At 46.8% G+C, this 15,523-nt stretch overlaps 1 protein-coding gene across 2 annotated transcripts in view; it reads right to left on the minus strand.

The window, feature by feature from the left end:
* ALDH16A1 (aldehyde dehydrogenase 16 family member A1) overlaps nt 1-15,523 on the minus strand; it is a 703,308-nt gene that overhangs the window by 185,178 nt on the left and 502,607 nt on the right. For both annotated transcript variants that reach the window (XM_069606350.1, XM_069606359.1), the window contains exons 14-15: nt 13,826-14,030; nt 13,450-13,635 (exon numbers count right to left, since the gene is read on the minus strand). In XM_069606350.1, the coding sequence (XP_069462451.1) occupies nt 13,450-13,635; nt 13,826-14,030 (391 nt within the window). The remainder of the gene's footprint in view (nt 1-13,449; nt 13,636-13,825; nt 14,031-15,523) is intronic.

Genomic DNA, 15,523 nt, shown 5'->3' on the forward strand with positions numbered 1-15,523 from the left:
TTTACAAGAAGGGCAATTGTTGGATCTGGTAAACTATCGCCTGATTGCCATATTGGATGTAGGTAGTAAATTGTTTACCAGTGTCATCCTCAGGGAATTTGAATGTTGGGCTGTTTCCATGTGTAAAGCTCAGATACGATTCAGGAAGGGAATGTCCACCTCATTGAATGGCCTGATTATAAATATAATACGCAGCAAGGCCTGGTCATCAGATAATCCACCCCTATATGATTTGTCGAAAACATTCAACACTGTAAACAGAGACCAACGTTGGTATAAACTAAGAAATTGGGGGTTTCCACCGGGTCTCCTTTCACTAATAAAACGCTTGCTTAACTCCTGTATACAGGTCCATTTCTTTGGTGTGAAGGCATCATGAGAAGACACAGAGTTCAAACAAAATATATTCATTAACTTAAATGTTAGGATGGTTGAAGGCCTAACTTGCCCTATGCCAAGGTGGGATTTCCCCAACTGAACGAAAATAAGGAAAGTCTGAGTCAAAGCGTTCACTTTAACTGTCCATCTGTGTCCAAAACCTATTCTCGCCCTCACAACTAGAACAAACAAATGTCAAAGTCAAAAGAAACAGTTTTTAAAGTAAAGTGCTGAGCTTCTTCCAGCTCACAGTTTTCTCTCAGCTCCCCTTCCCCAAGCATACGAAAGTTCCATGGAAAAGTCCTAAAGGTTACCTTTCTCCAGTTCGAGGCACTATAGTTCAAAACCAAACACGGGGTCCCCTTTCCCAAGTTTTAAATAACACAACCTAAATGCAGAAGTTCTCTTCCTAAAGACTTTAGTGTCTCACACAGGTTCCTTGGTACTTGCTCCTGTGCACCATGTCATCTTTACCGGATTCCGCTTTATTGGTTTCTGGTCTTAGAGCGTGCTCTTGGACTCCTCTGACTTCTCCTTAGTCACCTTGTGGCTCTGCTACCATGTGTCACACACCCCTTTTCGGAATGGTAGCCTTGCCACAATGTATTCACTTATTAAAGATCGCTGTTTTGGGTTTCCTTCAGCCTTTAATGTATTCAGCTTCAAAGTTTAAGTTAATTTGTTGTGCAACAGGCATTCAATGTTATCCAATTGCATTCCATGGTTTAATTCAGTCTTATTTTGAGATATATTCAGCTTCAAAATTTGAGTCGATTCATTGTGCAACATGCATTCAGTATTATTCAATTGCAGTTCAGGGTTCAATGGAGTCTTAAGTTGCTTAATTATATTCAGTATTCAAAGTTTACTGATTTACTTCAATGTTAAATTTCCCTTTAGTTCGGTGCTCAATATGCATTGGCTTTCAGTAATTTCACATTGATATGATATGGCATTTATAACGCGCCCATTTACAAGTGTTTCAACGCACACTTTACATGTTTTATTTTCATTCCTTAGTTCAAGACTTTAGATAACTTTCCTTCTTTTAACCAAGGCACACAACCACTTCAACAATACGTTAATTGATTAAGAAGGAAGGATTCATGATGTCTAGAGACTTTTGAAAATGTGGTTGTTTCTTTAACAAGGCACGCAACCACTCTGATACATTGTACACGTCTCTGTTCTCATTTAACAATACAGTTTCACTTCCTGAGACTAGCAGTTACAGTAATACTGGGTTTATCGATCTTGCAAAGTCACTGGCTCACTTTGAAGTCCTTTTTCTGTATGGCGCTGGCCACAAACTTGGCGGCTTCCTTCCAGGGGGTCTTTCTCCGCCCCTCTGACACTCTCACGCTTTTGCAGTGCCACAAGAGAACAAGCAATCCCTTCAATGGAATGAAGGACAACCCCTCATGCGGTATCCTTTCTCCGTCTTGTCTCTTCAACACAGAGCTCCTGCTCCCATGCCACACTCGCCTGGACCCTCAGCTGCTTCAGTCCCCAGTATACTTCTCATGCTGTAGAATGGCTCACCATGGCTCCCATCAGTGTCTCGCCTCTCTCTCTCTTCACCTTCCTGTCTCCACCTCTTTATATACAACTGGGTTGTGTAAAAAAGGTTGCAGGTGTGAGTCATTTCTTTTAATTGCCTGACTATAGTTAGGCTTATTAGTAAGAAATGCCTGGTCCTTGCAATGGTACTTGTCTGAGGCCCTCTTCCTTGTCTCAGTACCAAAGTGGTGTAGCTGCATGTTGGTCTGCATAACTCCTAGTCTCTTCCTCATCCCAGTACTGGCAAATGTCACGTGGAAAAATTAGGTGAGCTGGTTTATAATAATAGCCCATGAAGGTTGGGGGAAAGTTAGTATTTTCCTCAATAGAAAAAGAGGGCTACCATGTCTCACCCATCTCATATTTAACCCCTTTTGCCCTCTTTCTGGTACGCCTGGACTGATGGCATCTCCTACACTTTTCTTGATTAATCGGACATGCATAACAATATCCCATTACTGCCCTTGCAATAGAGAATTCCTCTTGGAAGGGAAATGGGAAATACTGGGTATGCAGTGATGTTATCAAATAGAAAACTAAGAATGCATTTTTAAACAAACCCAAAACATCTAAAACAAAAAAACTAAAAAAAGAATGAGTTTTAGAAAACTATATGTGGTTGGGAATGGGAATAGTTTTAGGGGTGGGGGAAACTATTTTGAAAAAGGGGGGTTTGGAGGGTATCCCACAAAACAGAGAACATAATCTCTTTTTTTCTAGATGTATTTCCTTCATTCAATATTTATTTTTTGTTTTATCATTCGATAAAATCACATGTAACCATATACTGTGTCTCGCCCCGAGTATGTCTCACTCCCAATCCCCAATGTACCTCCACCCAGGTGATCCTTCCTCACTTCTCCACCCCCAGGGTCAGGATCCATGAGCAATGGCCCTTTCCTGGCCACCTATGCAGAAGATCCCAAGGGATTAGAGGTGAAAACACCCTCAGGTTTCTCACAATGGCCAAGGACCTCTAACTATATCAATTCTAAAAGAGAGAAGTGTGAGACAGGAGCACATTTCTTGCCCCTGCCTCTTCAACCTCTATCTTGCAGATTTGAATAAAGGATTAGAAGACCAGGCTCTAGTCTGCCCCAAGGTGGGTTTGTGCAAGGTTTGTTGTGTTGCATACGCAGACATTCTACACACTCCATGAGGCCTTCAACGCTTGTTATATGGGCTGGAGGCCTACGCAGAAATTAACAATCTCATTATCAATCCAACAAAGTAGAATGTAATGCGCTTTATCAATCCATTAAAAAATAAAAATAAAATACGCGCAAAATGGTTTCTAAATTGCGAGACATTAGAAATAATATTTGAAACTAAATATCTAGGTTTTATGTTGGATTTATATTCAAACATAGTAATCAAGAATAGAATGCCGAGGTAAATCGATCAGATGATCTGCCAGATGAAAAGCCTAATTTGAAGATGGTGTAGGTTCTCCATATTAACCTTAATAAAATTCTATAAGGGGAAGGTCATCCCACCACAGGCCTCGAGGTTTCAACTGAACAAAAGTCGTGGGCAGATTAGTTTTGAATCTTCCCCTGCCACCGCCAATTCCGTCTCTTCATTAGGAGCTTGGAAAGAGGTCACAGAGTGTCTAGTTCAGTTATATAGATCAATCCTGGTGCCATCTGCAAACACCTTATATGGGGATGTGCAGCTTATGTTACAGGAGGTCTCTAGTGCCAATCTCGCAGCTTTAGAAAAGATGGTGTTGGAAATACCACTTAAATGTGTTAAATCATTGGAATACTTGGCACTGAACCCATTAGGTGTTAAAAGAGCACCATTGAGAACAGATTGGATTACAGCGACTGATGCTGTACGTAATTAGAAGCTACACAACTGCTTCTCAATTTTAGATAAACCTCTACCATCATATCTACAAACATTTCCAAATGCTAAATGAAGAGGTGAATTCCTGAGATTATTTTTAAATGTGCTGCCAACCAGGGAGCGTTTAGCTGTACGCCAAAAAGACCTTGAAGCCAATACTGATTGCATGTTATGTAATGTGGGAATGGTACAGGCAATACGCTATATTTTGATAAAATGTCCAGGAACGAATGTAATTAGAACTAAGTTCTTTGAACGCTTTGTGAACAATGCAGAACGGTTGGATACAGAGGAGTTGGCAAAGATTGACATGAAACGGTTTTAAAGTTTTTAAGTAATTAATTTGTTGACCAATTTAGGTTTTTTATCACAATATAATGGGTGAGATATATGTGTTCAGAGGACTGGTTAAGTAGATCATAATTTTCTGTATGATGATGTTTCTATTTAGTGGTGGTATCATGATGTATTTATATGTGATTCTGTGTTTATTTGTGAAAGTCATATTTGTATCGACTGCATTACCTGAATAATAAAAATAATGCAGTTATTGCACTACAAGACCATATTTGTACTGATATGCCCAATAATGCCGTATTTTCACTTTAAGAAGTAATTGTCATGCATGCAGTGCCAGCATATGCAGAAGTCCTGCTGCTGTATGTTGCCAACAGTTCCATTAACATTTTGGGTGATAGTTTGGGTAAATCCAGTCATTCCATCTATTCACAGGATCCAAGACAACTGGACTGATCGAGACATCTGTAAAGTTGCGTGGCTACAAAATATACTGAAGTGTGTCAGAATGACAGGATGCAATTGCTTATTCCCCCGAAAGGCAACATTTACCCTCAAGAGCCAAACTGGATTCATGAATTAGTGAGAAGAAAAGTTATTGGGGCAATGGTGAACACGTGAAAACTTTAAAGTTGTTAACTGCATGCTTTGCACCAACAATAGAATTTGGCATTTACGATTATTTAGTCTATGTAAAGACCGCTAACATTACAATAATGATACATTTGGCCTGTTTGGGCTCCTGCACAAATTCAGGACAAAACCCAGCATCAGCACCTGGCTATATGATGGGTGAGGTTTTTAACAAGCCACATGCATCGCTGTTGGCAACTAATGTCTAACGTAACATTTTTGCGGGCAACACATTGTAAGCTTCCCACAAAAGAATTAAACTAAAGAGTGGAAAAACTAGGCAGAAAACCTGGGGCACATCCAATTTACATAGTGGCTACTGATGCCTTCTCGAATTACGTTTAAAGTCCTTTGTACTGCAGAGAACTTATGTAAAAAGGACCCATTGATCTGCTGTCAGAACCCTCTACATGAATAAGTCTCAGATCATGTCATCAAAAGTCCCGATGGCAAAGAAAAAACCCCAGTGGTAAAACAGAAGATTTCAAGAGCCACTGGTATGGAGAACCCTCAAACCATACCTGGGAAAGCACCCACATTTAGAAGGATGCCAAAAACAGTTCTCTTTATGAGAGTAGTTTGGCAGCTGAGGTGGGTGGTAATCAAGTCAAGACATACCAGGTACAGAGTGACTGACCTCCCTGCAAGTTCTGCTCTTGCTACCCAACATGGTGCCCAAACACGTATCCTTAAACGACTGAATCCAATCTCCAATCCTAGGAGGCCAAACTAAGCAAACTACTGGGATCTACCATAAGAATCTGTCCGCCATCACCCAACTTACCTTTCTCTCGCATCACGTTTTTTTTCTTCACACATTTTCCTTGCACGCACTTTCTTCATGCACTTTTCCTAGATTTTACTGTGTCCACGTTTTTGTACAATGTTTGTGTGTGTGTGTGTGTGTGTGTGTGTAGGTTATAGGAGGGATTTGTGTGTTAACGGGATGAGAGGAGAGTTAGGGCCCACCATTAAACAAAATATTTTTCTAAACATTCAGTGAAAATCAAAGGAAGGACAAGTGGACTAAAAAAGCACACTAGGAAATAGAAGGGGGTGAATAAACATTGAACCCTTTCTCCCACACCACGTTGCATCCTATGGTTGCCTCTTTCTCCGGTTTCCTCATTTACGCAGAAGAACAAGTTACTTTCTTACCTGGTAACGTTCTTTCGATGGGATGGTCCGACGACGTATTCCATATCTATGACAGGTAATCACCAGAGCTGTGCTGCTTCGGAAACTTTTTTCGGCGTCTGCGTCCTGCGTCGATGACGTCGATGCGCCGTCGTCGAGGACCTCCTCCGACGTCATCCGATGTGATAAGTAGGACGCACGACGCCCGTAGCCTCAGTTGTAGTTTTTTCCCCCAGAACTTGTGACATTAGTCAACTGCCAGTCAGACACAAAGCCTTGCGGAACGTAAGCTGCAATCGCAAAAGAAATTCTGCAGTGGGGATAGCAGGGAGGGAGCGATATGGAATACGTCGTCGGACCATCCCATCGAAAGAACGTTACCAGGTAAGAAAGTAACTTGTTCTTCGAGGGGATTGGGTCCTCCGACGTATTCCATATCTATGACAGACTCCCAAAGCATTTCCAGAGCAAGGAGGAGGGAAAGAATTTAGAATCAAAATTTAGAATTGCCAATCAAATAGCAGAGCAAAGGACCGCCTTGCCAAAGGCCAGATCCTGTCCTCGGATGGAATCGAGGCAATAGTGACGTACAAATGTATGTACAGAAGCCCAGGTGGCTGCATCACAGATGTTGCGAATAGGAACACCCCTCTGCAGGGCAGTAGATGCAGCCATACCCCTGGTAGAATGGGCCTGCAAGCCAGCCGGCGGGTCCTTACCCGCTAAGCGGTAACACTCCGAGATGGCCAAAATAATCCAGCGAGACAGTCTGTTTCGTCACAGCCTGTCCCAAACGCTTTCCAGCGTAACCAATAAAGAGTTGATCGTCCACTCTGACCCGGGACATGCGTGAAACATAAAAGCTTAAAGCTCTCCTAGGATCAAGCCTATGGAGCCTCTCCTCTTCCTTACCAGGATGCGGAGGAGGATAGAATGCCGGAAGAACAACCTTCTGTGCCAAATGATATTCCGAAACCACCTTCAGAAGAAAAGAAGGACGAACTCTAAGACAACCCTGTCCTTAAGAAATACAGTGAAGGGTGGCTTAACTGAAAGTGCCTGTAACTCACTCACTCTGTAACCGCAACCAGAAACACAGTTTTCAGAGTTAACAGCCTCAAAGGGCAAGAATGCAAAGGCTCAAACGGAGCACCCATAAGAAACTTAAGAACAAGGTTTAAATCCCAACCAGGCACCAGGAAAGGTGACGGCGGGAACACATTAGTGAGCCCTTTCAGAAACTGTGAAATTAAAGGGATTTTAAAGTAGGAACACACTTCAGACGAGCGCTTAAAGATGGACAGCGCCGCCAGGTAACCTTTAATGGTACCCACTTGCAAGCCCCTGTGGGCCAAAGAAAGTAAAAAGGACAGAACCATGGGGATGTCACATGCAAAAGGATCCACATTCTGAACTCTGCACCAGTCGCAGAACTTACGCCAACGGCAACGGTACAGAGACTTTGTTGCTGGCCTTCGGGCCGAGAGCAACACCTCCATCACGTCTTCAGGGAGGTCCCAATCCTTATACCTCAACCTTTCAGAAGCCAAGCGTGAAGGTTGAGGGATCTGACCTCTGGATGGAGAACCTGACCCCCCCCTCCCATGAGAGCAGATCGTCTCGGTAGGGAAGACGACGTGGAGGGCAGATGGACAAGTCGAGAAGGTCCGGGTACCACGTTCTCCGAGCCCACGCCGGAGCAATGAGGATCATCCGGGAACCCAACTTCCATAACCTCCGCAGCACTTGCGGGATGACGGGGACTGGAGGAAACGCGTACAGCAGCGGGAATGACCACTCCACCACAAACGCGTCTCCTAAGGCTCCTTTTGGAGGAAATTCGCGCGAGCAGAACCTCTCGCACTTCCGGTTGACACTCGAGGCGAAGAGATCCACTTGAGGGGTCCCCCAAAGGGCGAAAATCTCCACGAGAATCTCCTGAGCCAACTCCCACTCGTGAGAGATCGTGCTCTGCCTGCTCAGAGCGTCCGCCGTCAGGTTTTCGTCTACGGCCAGATGAACTGCCGAGATCGAAACTTCCTGCTGGATGGCCCAGAACTCGAGCTGCATCGCCTCCCTGCACAGAGGAAGTGACCCTGCCCCCCTTTTTGTTGAGGTAGTGCATGGCCACTGTGTTGTCCGTCAGGATCAGGACATTCTTTCCTCGCACAGTCGTCAGAAAAGCCTTCAGGGTTAGCCTGACGGCCCTCAGCTCCAACAGATTGATATGGAGTCTGGACTCCAACGGAGACCAACAACCGCTGACTGTCAGCCCGTTGGCATGAGCTCCCCATCCCGTGAGGGATGCATCAGTCACGATCGTCACTTCCGGCCAGGGAAGCCAAAATGGAGCCCCCTTCATCAAGTTGCCTTCGACGGCCCACCACAGAAGGTCCCGGGCGACCGAGGGCGGCACCTGAACCGGGTCCGACATCCTGCCGGAGGACTGCGACCATTGCATCTTGAGTGCCCACTGCAAAGATCTCATCCGCAGGCGAGCCTCTGGCACCAGAAGAATGCAGGATGCCATGAGGCCGAGCAACCTCAATAACTCGAACGCTGGGAGCATCTGGGCATGCTGAAACTTGTGCACCATCTGCTGAATGTGAAGAGCCCTCACATGGGGAGGAAAACACTGCCCCAGGGAAGTGTCGAGCACTGCTCCGATGTACTGGAGCCGCTGTGTTGGCGTCAAATGGGACTTCTTTAAATTGAGGGAGAAGCCCAGCCTGTGAAGGGAGTGGCAGGTGACGGACAGATGATCCAGGACTTGCTCGGGAGAGCTCCCCCTGATCAACCAATCGTCCAGGTAGGGGTAGACGTGAATCCCCCCTTGCCTGAGATGCGCTGCCACCACCACCATGAGCTTGGTGAAAACCCTCGGGGCGGAGGTCAATCCGAACGGCAGGACCCGAAACTGAAAGTGCGAGTCGCCAACCGCGAACCTCAGGTACTTCTTGTGCTTGGGATGGATCGGCACATGGAAGTAAGCATCCTTGAGGTCGAGAGACACCAACCAGTCCTGAAGCTGAAGGGCCTGGAGGACTTGAGAGAGAGTAACCATCTTGAACTTGTCCTTCCTGAGGAGTTTGTTCAAACCACGCAAGTCCATGATGGGTCTCAATCCCCCGTCTTTCTTTGAAATAAAAAAATAAGGGGAATACCATCCCTTGTTCCTCTCCGCTACAGGCACCAGTTCTATAGCGCCTTTCTCCAGCAGGGCTTGAATTTCCTGCGCAAGGAGCGGATCCGGACTCTGCAAAGAGAGGTTCCCCGGTGGATTGTCGCGAGGCCTGTGCCGAAAGGGACGAAGTAGCCGTGGGTTATGATCTCCAGAACCCACACATCTGAAGTAATGGCACGCCACTCTACAAGATGCTGCGCCAGCCTTCCCCCAACCGGCGAACCATGGGACATGGCCTCATGACTCAGTGGTAGCGGCTCTGGTACCCCTGCGTTGGCCTCTTTGACCGCCAGCTCCTCTCGCTTTACTGAAGGACGAGTAATAGCGAAAGGAACCACCCCTCCATTGCCGTCCCCTAGGACGAAAAGGCGGAGGCTGGCGAACTGCAGCGCCCAACGACTTCGCTGGAGCTTTTGAGGTCTGCAACCTCTCAAGGCTCTCGTCAGCCTTGCTGCCAAAAAGGTGTTCACCGTCAAAGGGCATGTTGAGGAGCCGGGACTGCACATCAGGAGCAAACCCCGACTTCCGCAACCACGCAAACCTGCGTATCACGGTGCTCGCCGCCATGGACCTGCTGACACATTCAGCCATGTCCAAACCCGACTGAACGGACTCACACATGGCATCCTTACCATCCTGGACCATAACAAGGAAACCATCCTGTTCGTCCCCTTTGGGAATATGTTCAGCAGCTAACGCAACACCGTTCCACATAGTGTGTGTGAAACGAGACAAGGCACAAATGGAGTTGGCCACCTGAAGCGCCATACCACCAGAAGAAAACACTTTCTTCGCCCAGCCATCAAAACGTTTGTCGTCCATATCAGGAGGGATGGTAGGGTACGACGCCTGCTTTGCCGGGGCCGTGGCCGCCTGCACCACCAAACTCTCCGGAGTGGGGTGCCTGGTCAAGTAGCAGGGGTCGCTACTGGCTGGACGGTATTTTTGCGACAAGGACCTGCCCACCGCCGGGAGACTCTCCGGAGCAGTCCAAGCCGCCACCACCCTTCTCTGTAGAGCCATATGAAACGTCAGTACCGGGTCAGTTGGGGGACCAACATCAAGGATGTCCGTGAGATCATCCTGCACAAACTCCCCTGGGGGAGCAGACCATCCCAAGTACTCGGAAACCCTAGCTATAAGGCGCCGGTATGAGGAATCGGCATGAGAGCCAGGCTCAGGCCTACAAAACTCCACCTCTGGAGAGGTGTCCAGTCCACTGGCATCATGCAGTGACTGCCTTAAATCGTCAAACTGACTATGGGCCGAGACAATTTCATCTGGAACCTGACTGGGAACCAGGCCATCAGAATCCTCATCCACCTCCGAAATATATTCCAGGTGGCGAAAAGAAGGCACCCGAGAGTGCTTGCTCTTAACCAGAGCCCTTCCTAGGGGATTCCCCCGTGCCACGGGGTACCTCTGACACCCCGGCGTCGAGTGAATCAGCGCCGGCGTCGAGAGGATTGGCGTCGACGTCGAGTAAATCGACGTCAGATGCAGCGCCGCCAGCATCGACGGCGTCGACACAGTCCTCGAAGCCGGAGCTCCGAGCGTGTCCTTCGACAACCTGAGCGTCGACGGCTTCGACGACTTCCTCGGAGCCGGAGCCTAGAGAAAGCCTGTCGACGCCCTCGACGCCTCTGACGTCGATGTCTTCCTCGAAGACATCACAGGTGCACACGGTCTCGAACGCGTCGAGGACCAGGACCGGGAACGTCGAGAACAAGTCCCCTTGTCCGAACGGGAACTCTCCCGTGACTCGTGCCGACCACTCTTGCGAGCGGTGTCTCTCGACCTCTCACGACCGACCCCACTCGGGGGCACGGACGACTTAGTACCCTGCGACTCGAGAATCACCAGCATTTTCTTCCCGAAGGAAGCCCATTCCTCCGGCGTCGCACGGCTGGTGGGGTAAGCGACGTGCCGGGCAGAGTCCTCAGAAGAGGACCTGGAAGACGACCGCTGTCGGCACTTCCGAGAACGCCTCGAAGAGGCCAAGGAGTGGCGAGACCGACTCCTAGAAGGAGACCCACGAGACTTCCGACGATGACGCGGAGAGTCTCCTCTCGAATCATCCGTCGAAAGCCCCGCAGACTTCGACTTCCGGGGCTTGGACACCCGTCTGTGTCGTGGGCCTCCCCGAGGCACCAGAGGCAGGCGTCGTGCGAGTCCGTCACCGACATCTTGGACCCACACTCCCCGCACTTCTTGAAGCCCAGACGCGGGGTCGAAGACGAAGTAGAAGACATCTTCACACAAAGGAGATTCTCACAAAAACGAACAGGTTCGAAGAACCGAGAAGAACAGAACTCCAAAGAGTCGAGGCGTTAACCGAGATTCACGAAGCAACACGTTCGCGGAAAAAACGGAACTGAGGCTACGGGCGTCGTGCGTCCTACTTATCACATCGGATGACGTCGGAGGAGGTCCATGACGACGGCGCATCTACGTCATCGACGCAGGACGCAGAAAAAAGTTTCCGAAGCAGCACAGCTGTGGTGATTACCTGTCATAGATATGGAATACGTCGGAGGACCCAATCCCCTCGAAAGGGATCTTATAGCCGATGCAGAGAAACAATTGTAGCGCTACAGAACAGTCAAATAAATAAAAACCTTTTAGGTCCTCTGTTCCAATCTCACAACTACCATGCAAGATAATGCTAGTAGTATATATTGCATTGGTTACCACCGTAGTGGACTTCTAGTGCCGAAGCTTGTTTGCAGGTAGGTGAATTGTGCCCCAACCTGAGGGATCCAAAGTATTAACGTTTTGTCTAACCTCATTTGTATTTACCTTCTGTGCAACTTCTTTAAATAGTATATACTTACTCTCCCAAGAGTGCAGCCAAACTGCTCTGTCATGTTAACATTGTGAGAGTTTGGGTTAACTTGGTGGAAATCCTGCGCACTTTCAAACCGGTGACCGCAGCAGAAGGTAATTTCTTAATAATGTACTTAAAACAGAATACAAATTCAAGCCATAAAAATAACATCTCTGAAGAAGACCTCTTAATCACACTTCCAAAGACAACAAATTATACATTTGTCAACCAATTAAAAAAATGCAATAAAAGCTTAGTGACTAATTTTGTTTCTTATGCCAGAATAGCAGTGGCATTTAGTGTGACAATACATCTAGGAGGCCCCAAGTCAGACAGTAGGAGCTGCATCCACAGATGAATCTAACGCAGAGTACACTAGCTCAACATCGGTCATCCCACCTTTTCACATTAGATAGTGTGTTTTTTGCTGTGGCCCATCTGAAATATTTAGGGACTTCTTTGCTTTCAAATGCCGGACAATCATCACATTCATGCTAAGCAATACCGGGGATATTAATTTGATAGTGACAACACTTATGTGGAGCCTTATCTAACAGGCCCTGAAGCAGAAGCCTGTCATGGCAACTAAGCAGAGGTTGCAAGGACCGCCACACCACCCACCACCCTCCTAACTCGAACAACAAAATGCATTTCGAAATCATTTGGTAGAACGCGGCATGAGAAGTGGCGCACGGCATAAACCATGAACGTTTCTAGGTGAGATATGTGCCAAATAAAAATGTAAACTGAATTAGCTCAAAGTGTGCATTCATGGACACGGTCTATGTGTATGTGTGTGTCTGTACGGATTTACCTCCGAAACGGTGCGTCAGATAATCAAGATAACGCAGGTTTTCCTCCTAAGTTGGGCTTCCAGCACCATCTCTGAACCCATAAGCACCACTGCCCATTATAGTCCAGAGATCCTCCTCCTACAGATACGATGCCCTTCATGGTCATGGCGTGAACCTTTTCCTTCTTCTTGTGTACAATCCATGCCAGTCAAGCAAAATCTAGGAATTTATCTTTCTCCGGTCATCCACCTCCCTACAACTGCTCGAAAATTCAAAAGAGTAGCATCTAAATATAGATCCTCAATACTTCGTATGAGCCTCTGGATTCATGCTAATCTCGCATTAGTATGCAGAGAGCATTTAACATTTAAAATACCTATTTCCCTAAAGCATGACGCTTTTGGAAAAGAGGACTTCTGCGGTTTTCTCTACCCAAAGAGGATAACATGCCAAAAACGGTCCTAACCCACGAAAAATGACTATTTTCTGAATGTAAATCTGCGAGTTTCCCATACTGATTTATGTGCTCTAATTATGGCATTCTCTTGTGCTAACCCTCCTCTTGGATTAATCTAAAAGTGGAATAAACTGCTTGAGCTAAGTCACACATGCCACTGTGCCACACAGAAGCCATCACAGTGGCATGTGTGACTTGGGCCAAATGGAATTCTACATATACATTTCAAGTGGAAGCTCCCCCCACCAAACCTTTTGAAATAATAGAGAACTGTGCTAATCAAAACAAAGTGCACTGGTACCCTTAATGATGAACACAAGGTCATACTGACCTGGTAGAAGTCCAAGGCTGGCAAAGGAAACTGCTCACTGGGTATCACGACCACAGCATTGCCCCGCACAATCGCTGGCGCAAAGAGGCTGACAAAGCTGAGAAGCGGGCTCTCATCGGGACAAGCGATACCAATCACACCCATGGGCTCGCGGATCTGCACCGTGGCCCCATAAAGGAGCGTCTCCTACAGCAAAAGGAAACATGAGGAAGTGGCATCAGATGGATTTGAAGGATAGTGGTGGACTGACTTTTAAGGGAAATGCTGAAGAGCCAGTGGTCTCTGGCAGCAAAGATGGTCAGTAAAGCCCTCAATTCTTCCCTATGCAATCTACATAAGACTCCCATACCATTACCACCCTGCTGCTAAGGTATACCTGAACGGAACCGCCATACTTGTCGCAGTAGGCCCCCCAATAGAAAAGCCGCTGGATGCTGAGGTCCACCTCCTTCAGTGCCGCCTGCTCTGTGATGCCGGTCAGGGTGCTCAGCCGCGCTGCTACCTCCAGCCTCCGCAGCTCCAGGTTTTCTGCCATGTAGTACACAATTTGGGCACGATTGTGGGCAGCCCGCTTGCCCCAGCTAAAAGCAAGACACAACATTGTTCAGCTCTAACCATGTGCAAGTGGCAATTCATCAATTCAGAGGAAACCAGGCAATATTCAACTACACACCTTTTGCTGCCGAGTTATTAATTATGGGTGTTTTTCCTTTTTTTGGAAGCAAATAAGTATTGAGCACACTGGGATAAAAATAAATCAATACGTGGGTTCACATTCCTGAGTGCCATGTTTGCAACAACCTAGAAAACCCACATATCCATAGCAGTCAGTCCAACCCTTTCGTTCCCCAACTACATTCACTTTTCACAGTCTATTCTAGCCCAGGCCACATCTATCCTGCGGGAATGTAATCCCCGAATTACTATTTCAGAGAATGCCCCGTCGAAAAATGTAATTGTTTAGATACCCCTGGAGACGTCACAGTACGCCACTCTCCTGACCAGCAAGCTCAGCGCTGGAGACCACTACGGTGGTGACTGGCACAGTTTTCAATAAATATCATTTTGTTAACCGGTCAACATAAAATAACGTATACAACATTAAACTTTCCCATTTTTTTTACCCTCCCCTTCAGTGCTTTGAGACAGCCTTTATGGGGTATGCAAGTAAGCAACATAACAGTTCCTCTCCCTGTTTCTGTGAATGCCTTTTTCCTACCCTCAGCATGTAGAACTCACCGACCCCAAAGCAATTTGACAAACATCCTCACCATAGCAGTGCAAGCGGACTCCTCAATTATTCCACTTAAGGATAGGCTATATCTCCTTGAAATGAAAAGGTTAGCATTGGCCTGGAGAGAAATTCGTGTGCGTGCGTGTACCTGTGTGCGGGGGATGATGGGATGGCAGTATTTAAACTTGTGCCCGCTTTCTCCCTCCACCAAACACACCGTAGGCTGCATGCTTGTCCAGGCTGCTTCTAGAAAACCCTTGAAGGAAAGAGCTATCTGCAAAGCAGTGGGCTGAAAGAACTAAAATATACTTCTCCATGCCGTTTGAAAATCCCTATTCTGGGGTTAGCGTTGGTGCAAATTCATGTGGGCATGCACATGTTTTTTTTTTTTTTTTTAAATTTGACTTTTATTGTTTTTAACAAGGAATATGAACATACAGGTGGATATACATTGTACATAGCGAGCTACTTCATTAGAAACTCCAAGTCGACCTTAACAACAGTTATCAACATTAACGCTTCGTATTCCAGGAGAAAGCAGAAAGAAGAAAGAAAAAGAGAATAAAGAAGAGAAAAGAAAACCCCCCCTCCCCTCCCCCCTTCCCACCCCCCTCCCTATTCCCATTTCTCATGTCCGCTTCCTTCAGGGCATTGGCTTTCTGAGTCGTAGTGAGCTACGTAACGCGCATCTTGGAACATCTGATGATGATTATTCTCCTGTATAGTCTGTGACACGCAAGGGTTGTCAGTAAGGGGTCTTTCAGTTTTCAGTGATTGGTGGCATGGATCAGGAGCAGTTTCCCTGCTGAGTCGAGTCTTCCATGGTCGAGCGCGAGATGT

This window comes from Ambystoma mexicanum, chromosome 1p (assembly GCF_040938575.1).
Source record: "Ambystoma mexicanum isolate Mex_15411 chromosome 1p, UKY_AmexF1_1, whole genome shotgun sequence".
NCBI lineage: Eukaryota > Metazoa > Chordata > Amphibia > Caudata > Ambystomatidae > Ambystoma > Ambystoma mexicanum.